Below are 14,778 nucleotides of genomic sequence, written 5' to 3' on the forward strand. Positions count from 1 at the left end.
AAAAAAGTCACTTTTGACGCCGAATTCAATGCTTCCGTTTCAGCTCTCTTTCAATCCTTCAATCCTTCAATCCTTCGTTGTTCACTCTCTGATGGATCCTTGTTTCTTTTTTTATTTATTTGCCAAATCTCACATTGACTTCATTTACTTGACCAATCTCAGACTTTTTTTGAACGGCACTCCCATTTTTATCTTGTTCAGAGTTCTGAGCCGTCGGATTTTCATTTCAATCCGATCTTCAATCTCCCTCCCTACTCACTCTCTCACTCTCTCACTCTCACACTTACACACACACTCGCAACAAAGAATGTTCGCTGCGACGGCCGCGTTCTTCCGGAGACACCGCCGCAAGCTGCTCATCACTGCGGGGGTGCTCGGCGGGGTCTACTTTGCTGGCAGGCACCTGCTCTCGCGCCTGGCCGACGAGCGCGACAAGGAGCTGGCTGAGCGACTGGCGCACGCACGCATGAAGCAGCACTTTGAGAGCAACCAGAAGACGTGCACGACGACCGCGCTGTCCCTCATCACGACCCTCCGCGAGCGACTCCTGCTGGCCCTCGACACGGACGAGCTCACTGCCCAGCTGCGGCGGGGCAGCCCCGACAAGCTCGCGCTATGGGAGCGCTTGAAGGTCGTCTCGTTCACACGGGCAGTCGCTGCCATCTACGCCGTCTGCTGCCTCGTTGCACTGCTGCGCGTCCAGCTCAACGTCATGGGCCGATACATGTACCTCGACAGCGTCGACAAGCAAAACCGAGCGAATGGCAGTGGCAATGGCAATGCCAATGCTGGTGGTACGGGTGCAGATCCGACCAACCAAGCGAATAATGGCGCACGCGCAGCTGGTGCATCGGCCATGCACGTCTCGCCGTACGTCCAGCGACTCTACCTGTGCCTCGTCCACTTTCTGCTGTCCGACGGGCTCGAGCTGCTGATTGCTGATGTCGAACGATGCGTCCAGGCGCAGATCGGCGAGATCCCGCTGAAAAAGCAACTCACCCATGCAGGGCTTTGCGGCGTCGTCGATCACTTGCGGATTACGCTCGACCAAAACATCATCCAGGACGGTGATATCACGCGATACTTGCTGCCATCGCTGGACAAGCAGGACACGTTCATGCGCGATGCGTTCGTCCAGACCAACGCTCCTTCGGCTGCCGCTGCTGCTGCTGGTGGCGCCCGAATCGCACCCGACGACATGCGTCCACTGAGTGTGCTTGTCAACGAAACCCGTCGCGTCCTCGACACGGAGCCGTTCGCCGTTGTGCTCACTGCGGCCTTGGATGCTGGATTTGAAGTGCTGAGCGATGGCTTGTTGCCAGTCTTTGCTGGTTCCTCTCCATCCTCCACTACCATCAACAACATCAACAACAACAACAACAATGACGGCAGTGGCAGCACAAGTAATGGTGCAGCATCAAGCTCGTCTCCCAGCCGAGCATCAGGCTCATCGGCACCAGCATCTCTCAGCGATTCCTTCAGCGCAGACGCGGAGATTGCTTCCATCCCGCTGGCCAAAATTATTCCTTTCGTGAATGCGCAAGTGCATTCCATCTTCCAGGTGCCTCAGAACAAGCTTCTCTCGCGTCTCGCAACGCTCCCATTGCTGGACCAATTTTCTGCCGTCATTTACGCCGCCTTTGATGGGAATACTGAAGACCAGCTTGTAAGTCTTGTTGCATGCTTGGAATGCTGCATGCAAGGATAGAGGTCGTGGAGCTCATTTGTGCTTATTCTCGGACAGAACACGACGTTTGATGCACCAGATACCTCCCGCATTGCTTAAATGGGTGCCTCTCGCGCCAATGTTACATTGTTGGTCGAATCCTGTCGTGCCAATCACACGCAATACAGCAGTCCATCCGGCTCAAACTTCAAGATTATAATCGCACTCTCTTGTACAACCAAACCAAATCACAAACACACATCGTCATACAGAAAGCGAATACATACAAAAAACACCAAAAAATCGTAATGAAACAAAACAAAAACAGGGGAGAGCAGAACAAACAATCAAAATTGTTCACAATCGCCCTTAAATCGAACTATCATCGTCGTCGTCAATGCCATGAAGTGTCATGGGAATGCCGCGTGGCGGGACTGGCGGAGGGATGCGCGGTGGCAAGGCTGGTGGCAAGGCTGGAGGTTGAACGTTCACGTACTCGGAAGCGGTTGCTGCGGTTGCTGCGGCTGCGCGTGCAGCGGAGGCCTCTTGTGGGCGGACAGAGGAGCGACGCTTGCCTTCGTTGTAACGCGACACGGCAGACATGATATCCTTGGGATGGAGCTGCTGAAGCGCCTTGTTGTTCGAGCGCTGCAGCAGGCGCACCGTGACGGAAGAATCCTCGCGGAACTGCTCCCGGAGTTGTTGGTTGTGTCGTTCGGCTTCGGCGCGCTCTTCGGGCGTCGAGGCGCGTGCCAGCCTGTCGGCACACGCGCGCTCCATCTGCCGCTCTTGGTCCCGGATGATGACCTCGGCCGCATTCATCTGCTTCTCCTGGTGGTTGGCCGCCAGCCGCTCCTTGAGGGTGGACAAGTCGGGCGGGGACTGCGTTTCGGCCAAGTTGCTGCTCACATGTGGCAACGCGGTCGCCGAACTCTTCATCGTCGAGATGGAGGAAAGCAACGTGCGCAAATGGCGACGCGGGGCAGCCATCGTCGAAGTCGACGTGCCACCAACCAACACTGACACGGAGCCGCTGCTCTGGGACTGACTGGAGGCGAGCGACATGTCGCGAGAGGAGACGGACGGAAGCGCATTTGTGCTGGTAGTCGCGACTACTGCAGCAGCCGAAGGTTCGCCGCTGCGACCCACAGAGGCGACCGAGCCTGAGGGACTGAACGAAGTCTGTGAAGTGCTCGGAGACTCTGCCGGCTCCACGCGTGCACGCACGCCAGCCAGACCTCCGTGAGCGACTTGTTGCCTGCGCTTGGTAGAGTAGGCGCGCAGGAAGGCGTTGGCAGGCAACTCGGACGTGAGCACTTGCGAGTTCTCGAGCAGCTTGACTGCCGATTTGAGCTCCTGATCGAGATTCGTCGGGCGAGCAGGCATGTTGCGGACGTGGCGGCGCAGATCGTCGGTAGCAATGTTCTCATACTCGGCGTTGGCGGGTGGTCTGTCGCCAGCGCCGACATTGCCAGAATGACTGCCACCAGCAGCCGCTGCTGTCCTGGTGTGATGCGCGTGTGCTTCGTTGAGAGCAGCACCCCCGACAGCTGCACTGCCGGCAAGAGCAACCGAGTTGTCTTCGCGGGCCAGCACTCGCTCCAAGATGGCAAGATCTGTGTCCTCGCTGGAAGAGTTGATATTTTCCAGAGCATACAGAGCCGCTGCAAACTCGGCGGACAGCGGCGATCCATGAGAGCCATCCGCACCCAGGGGACTTCCAACAATGGCGCCACTGCTGACAAACCGGCCAGCAGGGGTGATGGAGGCTCCTCGTGTCGCCTCGAGCACAGAGTTTGACGGACGAGCACCAGGGAAGTGTCCTTCCGTGAGCGCTGATGCGGCATTGCGCATCGTCTGGCCCTGCCAATCTGCGTGGTCCTCGTGGAAAATGGACGGCGCGCGGCCAGACCTGACCTCGTCGGCAGCGGCGACCGCCGACTCGCGCTGCAAGCTTTGCATCCTGCGTCGGGATTCCTCCTCCGAGAGATGCGCTTCATCACTAATCCACCATTGCCTCGGCGATCCGTCGGGATCCTCCTCGGACTCGTGACGGTACGCGCCATTCACCATCGACTTGAAGCTGTCGCGGTTGTGGAAGCGGCTGCGCACCTTGGTCTTGTTGCGCACAAACGGCACATAGTAGAACAGGTTGTAAAACATGCCAAAGAGGCGGATAAAGACGAGCATCGGCAGCTTGTAGAGCACGGGGAACAAGACCATCACCTCGACGGGAACGGCCTTGCGGGCAGGCCAGAGCACAGCCAGGTTGAAGAAGACGTGAATCAACAGTTGAATGGCCCAGCTCAGCACAAGGCCTCGCAGGAGGTAGATTGGCGTTTGATAGTAGAGGAACACGGCCAGGGTGTAGGCAATCACAGCCCAGTCGTTCAGGATGAGGGCCAAGTCGTAAATCGCGAGGCAGCGTGCCCACACGCCGCGCCAGCTGTTGATGGAACGCCAGGCAAACAACATTTTGGCGTACTTCCACAAGAAGCGCTGGCGCGAGACCTCCCAGCCCTTTGCGCGCTGTTGGAAGAGGGACGGCTCGCCGCACTTGCACTTTGCCATGGTCCCACAATGGTCCATCAGCCAAGATGGCAGCAGATCGCGTGCGTGGAACCAGTGGACGGGAACGTCCGTGGCCACGACAATGGATCCCGCACAATCCACCTTGTACTTGCCAGGATGGACACGCTCGGGGTTGAGAATCCACGACTTGCCGGCCAACGAGTGCAGCAGCAAGCCCTGTTGCAGGTCGTCGCCGTGATGCATCGTGTCATGGCGGAAGAGAATGTCGACAATGTACTCGACGCGCCAGGTATTGAAGGCTCCAGATGCAAACAGGGTGGTGCCGAGCTTGGCCTGGACAATCTTCATGTAGCCAGCGAGCAGATACTCAAAGTGTTCCAGGTGGGCAAGCGTGTGCGTTTGGTTGCGTGCCTCCAGCGGATAGGCAAGACACTTGACGGCCGCGTTGCGCTCAAAGTAGGCAATCACCTCTTCTTCGCTCCAGGATGCCGGCACAACAGTGTCGTCGTCAATCATGGTGACATAGTCGATGCGGCGGTCAAAGCGGAGCAGGTTGAAGACGGACGCAAACTGGGCGACCGTCTTGGACCCTTCGCGCAGCGTGCCAAAGTTGATGGGGTGGCCGGCATATCCGGGATGGCTGCGGTTGTAGTCGAGGGACAGCTGCTTGCATGCCTCCGCCGTGCTCGTCACTTGCTCGGGAGACGAGCCGTTGTCTGCAACAAAGACCTGCCAAGGTTCGCTGCGCAAGAGAATGTTCTCAATGGTCATGTGGATCTTGGTGGAGCTGTTGTGGCATGCAATGATGAATGCGTGTCCTCCGCGGTGGATGCCGTCGTACTTTTTGGTTCGTGCCACCGCGGCACTGACCACGTCCTCCTTGCAGCACGGAGGCAGATCCTTGCCTTCGGGTACGACCAGGAGCGGTGCAGGCATGAGGTGCTGCGGGAGGGCCGGAGTCTCGGACGAGGTGGAGGCTCGCGCAGATTCGGAGGCGCTAGTTGCTTCCATGCTTGTAAAGTCGGTGCTTCTGCTATAGGAAGGGTCGACCTGGGAAGGGACGGCCAGACGCGATTGCTGCTGAGTCATTTCTGACGTGCCTTGGACGCCACGCGACCTGCGATGCGGCGAGGCGACAGCAAGTTCTGCAGCGCGACGAATGGCTTCTGCTGGCGCATCAACTGGCTGGAATTGACGATGCTGGAGGCGGGGAGAGCCGACACGCGACTGGATGCCCTGCGGCTGCGCTGCATCGCCATCGTCAGAGTGGATGGACGAGGCGGACGAACCGACAGCCGAATCCGGGTGCGGGAGGGCATGGTGGTGAGAATGCTGCTGGTGGCGCAGCAGTTGCTGTTGCTGGGCAAACAGCTCGGCAGGCGGCAAAATTGGCGGAACGGGAATAATGTGCTTGCGCGGCCATCGGATGAAGATGCAGAACAGCGCCAAAAACACAGCGTCCCAGTTCAGCAGCACCATGTAGATGCCAAATTCCCACTCCGTGCGACCTGCATCGTCGGCATCCACGTCGGAAGCAACGTCGTACGCCAGCGTGTAGGGATCCTGCTCGCGGACAATCCCAAACAAGATGAACGCCGCGGCGAGTGCCGCAAACAAGACAAACGCAAAGAATTGAATGTAGCCAATGCCAGGGTGGGTCTGCTTGAACTTGCGGCCCGTAAGGCACGGCACCAAGCGCGACACAAGCGGACGAACGACACCGGCAATGAACAGCATGGCCAACAGGAAGAGCGAGCCGTAGGTCATCAGGTACACAAAGACAAGTCGCATCCACCCTGGGCCCGGGACGACAGGGCACTCGCAGTGCATCGGGATTGTCGTTTGGATGCGGTTGGACTCGTCGAGCAACCCTCGTGCATTGTAGAATGCCTGGGCAGCGAACGCGGCTGTTGGCTTGAAGCGCTCGCAAAAGCACGGCTTGTTCCAGGTGCCGAAGCGGTACTTGGCCGGCGGTAGGCTCTGCTGATTGACAACGAGCTGCACCGAGATTTCGCCAGGCTCTTCCGTTTCCAAGGCGTGTTCTTGCATGCCAGTGCCCTTGCCCGTCAGGACGGAGACGACGCTCTTGGACGGATCGATAAAGCCGAGCATCGACCACGGCAAGGACACTTCCAAGGTGCTGCCAACCGCATGCCAGCGATTCATGCTGGAGGCCAAGGCGTCGTCGGCGGGAGCGTACAAGTAGTTGATGCCGCGCTGGAGACGGCCCAAGTCCGTCACGACGTGGTCGACGGCCGTAAACGAGCCAGACACGCTCGGGTCGGCCAGGTACGTGCGCTTACGCGTGAGCGAGCGAATGAGCGAAAAGTAGCCGAGTCGCGAGTCATCTTGACCAGCGCTGGCGGCGGGCAGGTCGTAGTACGGAGCGTCGGCAATCAAGGGACCGCGTTGGTAGGCATCCAAGTTGTCGTTCACATAGACGTTCAGCTGCCACTCATTCGAGTTGGCTGCCGAAGCGTCAAAGTTGACGAGATAGTCGGCGGGAATGTTGTAGGAGACCATGCCCGACGCGGGACCGTAAAAGATCTGGGACGTGACCGCGCCCTTGCCCGGAACAGTGTCAAAGGCAATCCAGAGGGAGTCACCAGGCTGGAAGTCGCTGCTCTTCTCGACGAGCAAAAAGAGTTGCGAGGCGTCAAATTGGGCGCACATGGACTTGAATCCGACAGCAGTGCCTGACGATCCCAGCATGTTGGTGCAATTGGACCACTCGGAGCTGGTCGATTGGCGGTTGCCATCAATGATGATTGAGCTCGGAGAGCTTGCGGCAACGAGACCAGTGTTACTTGAGGCAGAGAGCATGTTCAGCCAGGCCTCTGGATGGGATGTGGCATCCTCAGAGTTCCAAGTCGTCTTGAACCACTCATCAACGAGTTCAAACAGGACGACACCATTGAGCCCGGCGGCTTGAATGAGCTTGATCAGGTTGGCAATCTCCGTACCAGCGCTCTGCTCATCGATGCCGCCAGAGTTGCGGTTGAGCGAGGCGTCAATGCGAGCGGTGAGGATGCCCGTCGAAATGTCGAGACTCGAGACAATCAGCGGCGCTGACGGGTAGCGTTGGCGGAGGGTGACAATGTAGGCTGCGTAAGGATCGCTGTTGACGTTTACGCCGGCGGGTGCGTTGGAGGGAATTTCCGAGGCTGGGGTTGGAGCAATCCCGGCAAGAAAATCGGGGAAACCCGGCTGCACGTCAAAGCTGTAAAACATGCCTGCATAAAAGCCCACGCGGGTGGGGTCGGGCGGCGAGACGACAATGTTGGCAGCCTCGATCGACTGCCAGTCATTCTCCGAGTAAGGATAGCCGGGGTCGAGTGCATGCGTCATGGGATCGGTCTCAACAGCGTTCGCGATGCCGATCGGGCGCTGCCAACCGCGCTTGGTGTCTTCGGCAGCAAGAATGTCAACCATATAGGCAATCCAGCACTCAAAGGGCGATGCTGCAGTCGTGCACGAAAAGAACTGGCCATTGTAACGCGGGACGTTGGCGTTGGCGCCATTGGTCTTGGCAATGTCGGCGGGTGTCCAAGTGCTTCCGAAAATCCAACCAATGAGATAGGGAGAAATGTTGTACGTGAACTCGCCCGAAATCTTGCGACCGTAGGGGGCCTCTCCTGCGCCATAGACGGCCCGAACGGCGTCCGTGATGGCCTTGCGCACAATGTTGGTCGAGGCGGGGAGGAACATGTTGATGGACTGGCTCGTTCCAGAGCCCGTGGTAGCTGCCGAGATCTCGTCCGTCAGGTCGTAGCCCCAGACTGTCTGCATGACATACAGTGGGGTGATGACGGTCGATTCATTGAGCGGGAAGGGCCTGAAGGCGGTGGCAGCGGATGGAAAGCCGAACGCTGCCCGATTGTGCTCGTACAAGGCTTGGTAGAAGACAGGCGGCATGATGGAGTAGACGCGAATGACGTTGGCACCCAGAGTGGAGGCGTACCGCATGAATCGGCGAAAATCATTCAGATTGGCAGCACCGTCGCCCGGCTCGTAGCCTGGCTTGGACGAGCCCATGTTGACTCCAGCAAGGAAGCCGAGATCCACGAGCTGAAAGTTTGCATCCAGCACATCGAATCCGGGAGCGTTCGCCGTGGCCTGCACGCGAGCAGCGAGCGAAACGGACACTTGGTTGCCAAGCTTCTCAACATCGTAGCTGATGGTGCTCACGTTGAGTGCACCGCGCCGCATGCCAGCACCACCGGCATTCCGACGTGCTGTCTGCGCAAGGGCATCCAGAGGGAGAAGCGAGTCGTGCACAACCTTGTTGTTGACCATGGTTTTGCCATTCGCCTGAGCCATGACAAACTGGTTTTGCGGCCAGCCGTGCTGCTCAAATTGGCGTTGGTGCGAAGGGTTGAAGAGCGGCGCTGGTTGTGGTAGCTCCTCGGCCACCGCGCTCAGACTGGCGGCGACGAGCAACCAAAATGCAACCAAACGCATTGTGGTCGAGCGAGCTGCCGCTGGGCGCATTGGGATGGAAGAAAAGGGAGGGGCGCAATGCGAGCGAGATAAACAAACAACCTGTTGATGCCGTGTCAGCGTGAGTATATTCAAGTCGAGCGAGGATGCAAAGAGTCGCTTGGTGCGATCTTTCGGTGGCTGTCCGAGGAAGGAGCACCAACCACACAAAGAACGAACAAAAACCGAGCGCCGAGCAAAGGAGGACTAGAAGATATGAGGTGGGGAGGAACTTGAAACAAAAAAAACAACAAAAACAAAAAAAAAAAAAAAAAAAAAAAACAAGAACGCCAACACGGTAATCGCCCTCTCGACTTTCGCCTCCGCCCTTCGACTTCCATGGCGGAAGCGAGACCTGGAGTGGTTTGCAATCCATGCAGGATCATCTCAAGGTGGGAGATCAACAGCACCGCAATCGCACCCAAAAGAAAATTGCTGCGAACGCGAAAAAAAAAAAAAAAAAAGACGTGTCTTTCCAACTTGATGATCGATCACAAACTCCTCCAAGAAACCGCCGAATGGGGTATCTCGCGAAAAGGGTAGCGTCCATCGTCAAAAAGCGAATGGGAAACGGTTTGACGTCGATGCAGCATGATGCATCGCTCTGCACACACTCACAAGCGACCATTGCATCGACTCGGGCAAAAGAGGGCGGGGCCTTTTGGAAGCGAAAGCAATTCTTAGCAAGATGCCGGCTTTCGTTGCCGCGGTCCTCGCGGGCATGCACAAAAATCGCTGAAACCGCTGCGTTTTTGACATTGTCAAGAAGGCCAGGCGGTTGCTGTTGTGGTGCTCTCTCGACCCGCTGCGTGCTTCCCCGCGCGACGACTTCAACTTCTCGCTTGCTGCACTCCCTCAGATGCATCGACCCCTTTGCACACAAGACCAAAGAAACAAGCCACGTCTTTGTGCAAAACGGTGTGCCGAAATGGTACCCGAGTTGGTCCTTCCTCACCTCTAAAACTCGCCAACAAGATGGGACCCAGGGAATGAATCTGAGTTGAGCGGACTACACGTCAATGCACGAGTGATCTTGCGCAAGAGTCCAATAAATAGACAATGAGATGAAGAACAAGACGAAGATGAACACGAAGATGAACACGAAGAAACAACAGAAAAAAAAAAAAAAAAAAAAGTAGAACTGAACCGATGATGGCAAATCGAAACAACTTGTCAAAGTCGGAAGTGGCCAATTTATTATTTTTTCTGTTGTATTTTTGTGAAATTTTTTTTTTTTTTTTTTCTGTTGTATTTTTGTGATTTTTTTTTTTTTTTTTTCGGTTTCGGTACGAAATCTGGCCGCTAAGCCGTGTTGTTGGCCACCATTTGGCACAACATGTGGGAAAAATCGCACCAATCCAGTCGTTTTATCATGCGTAGTCAAGATTATTTCGAATGTGTGAAATTCGCTTTTGGGATGGTAGGGGCTCGTTTGAGGCAGGAGGCGGAGGGGGAGAGAGGGGGGAACACAAAATCGATTCTCGTTTGGCAACTTGTCAACAAATACTAGTACGAACAGATACGAACAAGTCGACAAGTGGTTGCTGCTACGACGCTTCCCTGTGTGCATCTACAGCGGTGTCAAGGCGTGTAGGATGAAGGGAAGGTGGCGTCACTGCTCGTAGACGCGAACGGACGCTCTATCTGCGCAAGTAGGACAAGGATCCAAAGCCACACCTTCGATCGCATTTTTTGAAAAGCCCCCCTCCTCCAAAAATGTATTCACGCCGTTACAATGTGCGTCTTGATGGATCGGATCGATTGCTCAACAGAGGTAAAAAGGCAACTGAGTAGTACGAACAGACACCGCACATCGGCACACACACACACACACACAAACTTGGACACGACTCTCAAGAATCGCGTTGGAACTCGGCATGCATCTGATCGCGAAGCATAAACTTTTGGATCTTTCCTGTCACGGTGAGTGGGAAATGAGGCATGATGCGCATGTGCTTGGGGACTTTGAACCGCGCGAGGTGCTTGGAGCAATGCGATCGGAGCTCGGACTCGATCAGATGGTGGTGCTTGGCGACAATCGCTGCGTCGTCCAAGGCGTGGTGCTCTTTGGCAGCGCCGCCGGCGGAACGGAGCCAATCCGCGGCAGTGCCGTCCTTGATGATGATGCAGGCGCACACTTTCTCACCATAGTGCTCGTCCGGCAAGCCAACAACAGCCACATTTTGCACCAGGGAGTGCGAAAAGAGGTGGTCTTCGATTTCACGAGGGAAAATGTTCTCGCCGCCGCGAATGATCATGTCCTTGATGCGGCCAACAATCTTGCCGTAGCCTCGGTTGTCAATCGTCGCAAGATCGCCGGTGCGCATCCAACCGCGCAAGTCGAGGTTTTGCAGCAGGCCAGGCACCTTGCACGGATCCGGGTCTGCTGCGTTGGCCTCCTGGATGGACTGAACCGTTTCGGCTGTGGGGAAGATTGGAGCAGGGCGGCCGCTCACGTCCGCGTCGACGGTGGCATCGTCAATGATGGACTCGCGCGAGGCAGTCGGATTGGCCCAGTAGCCCTTCATGACCGAGTAGCCTCGAGTGAGCAGCTCGCCTGGGGCGCCGATTGGCACCGTCTTGAGCGTGATTGGATCCACGACCTTCACTTCCAGGTGCGGGTGAATCTGGCCGACGGTGTGGAGGCGGTCTTCAACGCTGTCGTCGTGCCCAGTCTGCATCGACACTGGGCTCGTTTCGGTCATGCCGTAGCAAATCGTAATGCCGGGAACATGGAGGTTGCTTCGCACGCGGTTCATGATCTCTGCCGGGCAAATGGACCCGGCCATAATGCCAGTCCTCAGGCGGCTCAAGTCGCCCGAGGCGGCCAGCGGGTTGTTGAGCATGGCAAGGAACATTGTCGGCACGCCGTGCAGAATGGTGCACTTTTCGTCCAGCACGGCTCGAAGTGCCGCCTCTGGGTCGAAGTTTGGCGAGGGGTACACCATGACGGCTGTAGGAGGAGCAAGAACAAGGGAGAATAGTGGGAACGAGAGAACATTGAGCAAAACACACACATACAAAAAAAAAAAAAACAAAAAAAAAAAACGATGCAATGCGGACACTCACAGCGGTGGGTCAGGCACGCAAGATTCGACATGACCATGCCAAAACAATGATAGAGCGGGACGGGAATGCAAACGCGATCTGCGGGGGTTTGGCGGAGATAATGCCCAACCATTGCGCCATTGTTCAAAATGTTAAAGTGCGACAGGGTGGAGGCCTTGGGCTTGCCAGTGGTGCCACTGGTGAACTGGATGTTGACGCAGTGGTGCGGGTTCTTGACGACGTCGGTCAAGAGAAGGTGGTGGGCGTCGAGCGGGGCAGACTGGTCGACCGCTCGGGGAGCAACAGAGTCGAAAGGCAGAAAGCCGAGCGCATTTGCGCGCGTATTGGCATTGGACGTGCCACTCGTGTACAGCACATGTTGCAGCCCTGGCATGCTTGCGTACTTCGGACGGATCTGGTGGGAGCTTGTTGACGACGCGTTCTTGACGGGCGGCGCAGCAGCAGCACACGCGTCTTCAAACCGCGCCAAAAAGTCGACCTTGCCAACAACCGGCGGAAGCACCAACGCGCGCATATCCACCAAATTGACCGAAAAGGCGAGTTCACTGCCCGTGTACGCCGGGTTGACCGTGACAAGCACCAGACCCGCCTTGGCGCACGCCAATTGCAGCAGCAGATACTCCCAGCAATTCGGCAACCAGGCTCCGACGCGGTCTCCCGGCTGCAGCTTGAGCGTTGTGAGCAATCGCGCTCCAAGATCATCAGCGTAGGTCTGTGAGTGACAACAGCATGGAGCCAAGCATCAACGGGTGAGCTCGTAGACAACACGTTGCAAAATCCTGTCGTAGTGACCAAGAAGCTCAGATTTGAGCTCAAGGCATGAAGCGTACTTGAAGTTGGCGCCAGGACCAGCGGACGCCCTGGTGCACGACGACGAGGGCAGTGGCGTCTGGGTTGTTGTCGCGGGCAGTCGAAGCGGCGCGGTCGAGCTCCTGGCCAATCGTGTGGAACAGGAGCGGAGGCGCGCCTGCCTGCTGGCCAGCGATGTGCGAGCGCGTAAACCCGTCAGCCCAGCGCACGAGGCCCGTTGCAGGGTCGACCAGCTTGGGTGATGAGGCAATGGAAGCAATGCCGCCGTCAGACAGCGAGGCAAACCCGCGACTGGGCTGGGGTTGAATTGCACTGCTTGGGCGGAACGATGAAGCGGATTGCGCAAGCCGACGCCGAGCGGCAAGGGTGAGAATGTGGCGCGATGATACAGCCAGCATAGTGTGTGAGTTTGGTTTGTATTGAGCAATGCAACAAACAAGCACAAAAGGAGGACTGGAGTCGTCCAAGGACAGCTCAGATTGCTGCTCAGTAGTTGCAATGAAGATCGTTTTGTTTCCATCAAGCTGTCGTTGTTCAACCAAACCATGAATCACACTTCTCTTTACTTCGTTTTTTTTTTAACCTTTGTTCTGCTAGTTTTGCTGGTGTTGATTCCACATTGTAAAACTCAGACAATCTTAGAAGCCTTTTTTTTTTTTTTGTCTGGTTCAGTTTTTTTTTTTTTCTCCAATTCTTTTCTTACACAATGTCGACGCTGCTGAACTTTGGCGCAGAGACGCCGCTGGTTGCGTTCGGATTTGTCTCGCTGCTGACGATCGGCATTGCGTTCCTTGTGATTATCATGTTCTACGGCACCGTGAACAACAAGAAGCAGGCAAAGCAGCAGGAGGGCCGAGCTACGACGACGACGACGACACAAAAGCAGCAGCAGCAGCAGCAACGCAAACCTCAGGCCCAGCAGCCACAGCCAAAGCAACAGCAACAGCAACAGCAACAGCAACAGCAGCAGCAACAGCAACAGCAGCAACAACAACAGCAGCAGCAGCAGCAGAAGACCAAGAAGGTCGCTGCAGCGGCAACTGAGGTGGCAAAGCCCATTCCAGTGCGCGGTGCCGTGTCTGCCTCTGCCCCAGCCAACGGCAGCAGCAGCAGCAGCAGCGTGAATAAGGGCAAGGGTCCAGCGACCGCAGCGTCGTCGTCCAAGCCCCAGCAGCCCCAGCAGCCCAAGAAGCAGGTAACCAATCTCGCTTCCAATCTCTTTCAATCTCTCTTCCAATCTCTTTCAATCTGCTTCCAAATCTCTCTTTCAATCTCATTTTCATCATCGCTGCCTTTGTGTTCGAATGCTGCGATGCATCGAACTCTTTATTCGTTTGGATCTTTTTTGATCTTTGTGTGATTGAAGGAACGTTGAACCAAAAAAAAAAAAAAAATCGATCTCGTTTTTTTGTCTTTCTGTTGATTTTACATTGGGATTGTTTGAGTGAAGAGGATGTTGGGTGCTTACGACAGTGGACGCAGCGATTGTTTGCGTTCATTGTGTTGCATTCGTTGATTGCGAGAATGAGAATGAGAATGAAAGAGAAAGACAAAAAGTAAGAATTTGGCGCCAAAATCGCAGTTTCCCGCCCTTTCTCAATCCGCCAAACCAAACCCAACCAATACGTACTACAATATGTCTCTCACCTCGATTTGCCTCGACCTTTTTGCTGCACAGGTCAAAATCCAAGACCCGCTCGCGGCGGATCCGCACCACAATCAGCCGCCGCGCCTCAAGTCGCCGCCACCAGTGCTGGCTTCGACCTCGGTGCCAGCGCATTCATTTGCAGGCATGTACGAGGGCGACACCCCTGTGCGCGGCCCCGACGAAGGCTGGGTCACAATTGAGCGCAAGAAGCGGCCTCAAAAGCCAGCTGCTGCCACCGCCGATGCTGCCGCCCCACCAGCGTCGGCTCTGCTCCACCCTTCGGCAACCCCCAATGGTGCCAGCATCTTGAGCCGTCGACGTGTCTCGTTTGGCCATGTCGACACTATTCCCCCACCGACGTTCAAGCAATAACACACCAACTCTGTTATTTCCATTGTTCCTCCTCTTCCCTCCCCGCTCCTTCCACGTGGCAATAGTGTCATGTCCAAGCATGCTACTGCTGCAGCGCGTGCCGAATAACGGCAGCACTTGTTTCGGTAGCGTGTTGGTTCAGTTCCGTTTCTGTTTGTTTGTTTGTTTGTTTGTTTGTTTGTTTCTCTGCTTGGTTTGTTTT

The 14,778-nt window shown here is 56.1% G+C and overlaps 4 protein-coding genes across 4 annotated transcripts; 2 read left to right on the forward strand and 2 right to left on the reverse strand.

Moving 5' to 3' along the window:
• The first annotated feature begins 191 nt into the window (after nt 1–191).
• Nucleotides 192–1,939, forward strand: CAOG_06259 (hypothetical protein). Its single transcript, XM_004344958.2, has 2 exons — nt 192–1,666; nt 1,745–1,939. The coding sequence occupies exons 1-2, from the start codon at nt 308–310 to the stop codon at nt 1,784–1,786; spliced, it is 1,401 nt and encodes a 466-aa protein (XP_004345008.1). The 5' UTR covers nt 192–307; the 3' UTR covers nt 1,787–1,939.
• Nucleotides 1,868–9,812, reverse strand: CAOG_06260 (hypothetical protein). The gene is made up of 2 exons (XM_004344959.2): nt 9,633–9,812; nt 1,868–8,740 (listed from the first exon to the last, which is right to left on the reverse strand). Exon 2 carries the CDS (start codon nt 8,687–8,689, stop codon nt 2,036–2,038), a length of 6,654 nt encoding a protein of 2,217 aa, XP_004345009.2. The 5' UTR covers nt 8,690–8,740; nt 9,633–9,812; the 3' UTR covers nt 1,868–2,035.
• A 566-nt stretch (nt 9,813–10,378) lies between these two features.
• CAOG_06261 (AMP-dependent synthetase and ligase) lies at nt 10,379–12,997 on the reverse strand. The gene is made up of 3 exons (XM_004344960.2): nt 12,577–12,997; nt 11,747–12,458; nt 10,379–11,630 (listed from the first exon to the last, which is right to left on the reverse strand). Exons 1-3 carry the CDS (start codon nt 12,952–12,954, stop codon nt 10,531–10,533), a joined length of 2,190 nt encoding a protein of 729 aa, XP_004345010.2. The 5' UTR covers nt 12,955–12,997; the 3' UTR covers nt 10,379–10,530.
• Nucleotides 12,998–13,249: 252 nt separating this feature from the next.
• On the forward strand, nt 13,250–14,755 carry CAOG_06262 (hypothetical protein). Its single transcript, XM_004344961.2, has 2 exons — nt 13,250–13,751; nt 14,235–14,755. The coding sequence occupies exons 1-2, from the start codon at nt 13,263–13,265 to the stop codon at nt 14,574–14,576; spliced, it is 831 nt and encodes a 276-aa protein (XP_004345011.2). The 5' UTR covers nt 13,250–13,262; the 3' UTR covers nt 14,577–14,755.
• The last annotated feature ends 23 nt before the right edge of the window (nt 14,756–14,778 follow it).

This window comes from Capsaspora owczarzaki (genome assembly GCF_000151315.2).
Source record: "Capsaspora owczarzaki ATCC 30864 unplaced genomic scaffold supercont2.11, whole genome shotgun sequence".
NCBI lineage: Eukaryota > Filasterea > Ministeriida > Capsasporidae > Capsaspora > Capsaspora owczarzaki.

Coding starts and splice junctions, on each gene's coding strand:
- CAOG_06259 (XM_004344958.2), top strand. CDS start 308: ATGTTCGCTGCGACGGCCGCGTTCTTCCGGAGACACCGCCGCAAGCTG. Junction 1,667..1,744: donor GGAATACTGAAGACCAGCTT/GTAAGTCTTGTT, acceptor ATTCTCGGACAG/AACACGACGTTTGATGCACC.
- CAOG_06260 (XM_004344959.2), bottom strand. CDS start 8,689: ATGCGCCCAGCGGCAGCTCGCTCGACCACAATGCGTTTGGTTGCATTT.
- CAOG_06261 (XM_004344960.2), bottom strand. CDS start 12,954: ATGCTGGCTGTATCATCGCGCCACATTCTCACCCTTGCCGCTCGGCGT. Junction 12,459..12,576: donor GGTCCTGGCGCCAACTTCAA/GTACGCTTCATG, acceptor TGTCACTCACAG/ACCTACGCTGATGATCTTGG. Junction 11,631..11,746: donor TGCGTGCCTGACCCACCGCT/GTGAGTGTCCGC, acceptor CTCCTCCTACAG/CCGTCATGGTGTACCCCTCG.
- CAOG_06262 (XM_004344961.2), top strand. CDS start 13,263: ATGTCGACGCTGCTGAACTTTGGCGCAGAGACGCCGCTGGTTGCGTTC. Junction 13,752..14,234: donor CCCAGCAGCCCAAGAAGCAG/GTAACCAATCTC, acceptor TTTGCTGCACAG/GTCAAAATCCAAGACCCGCT.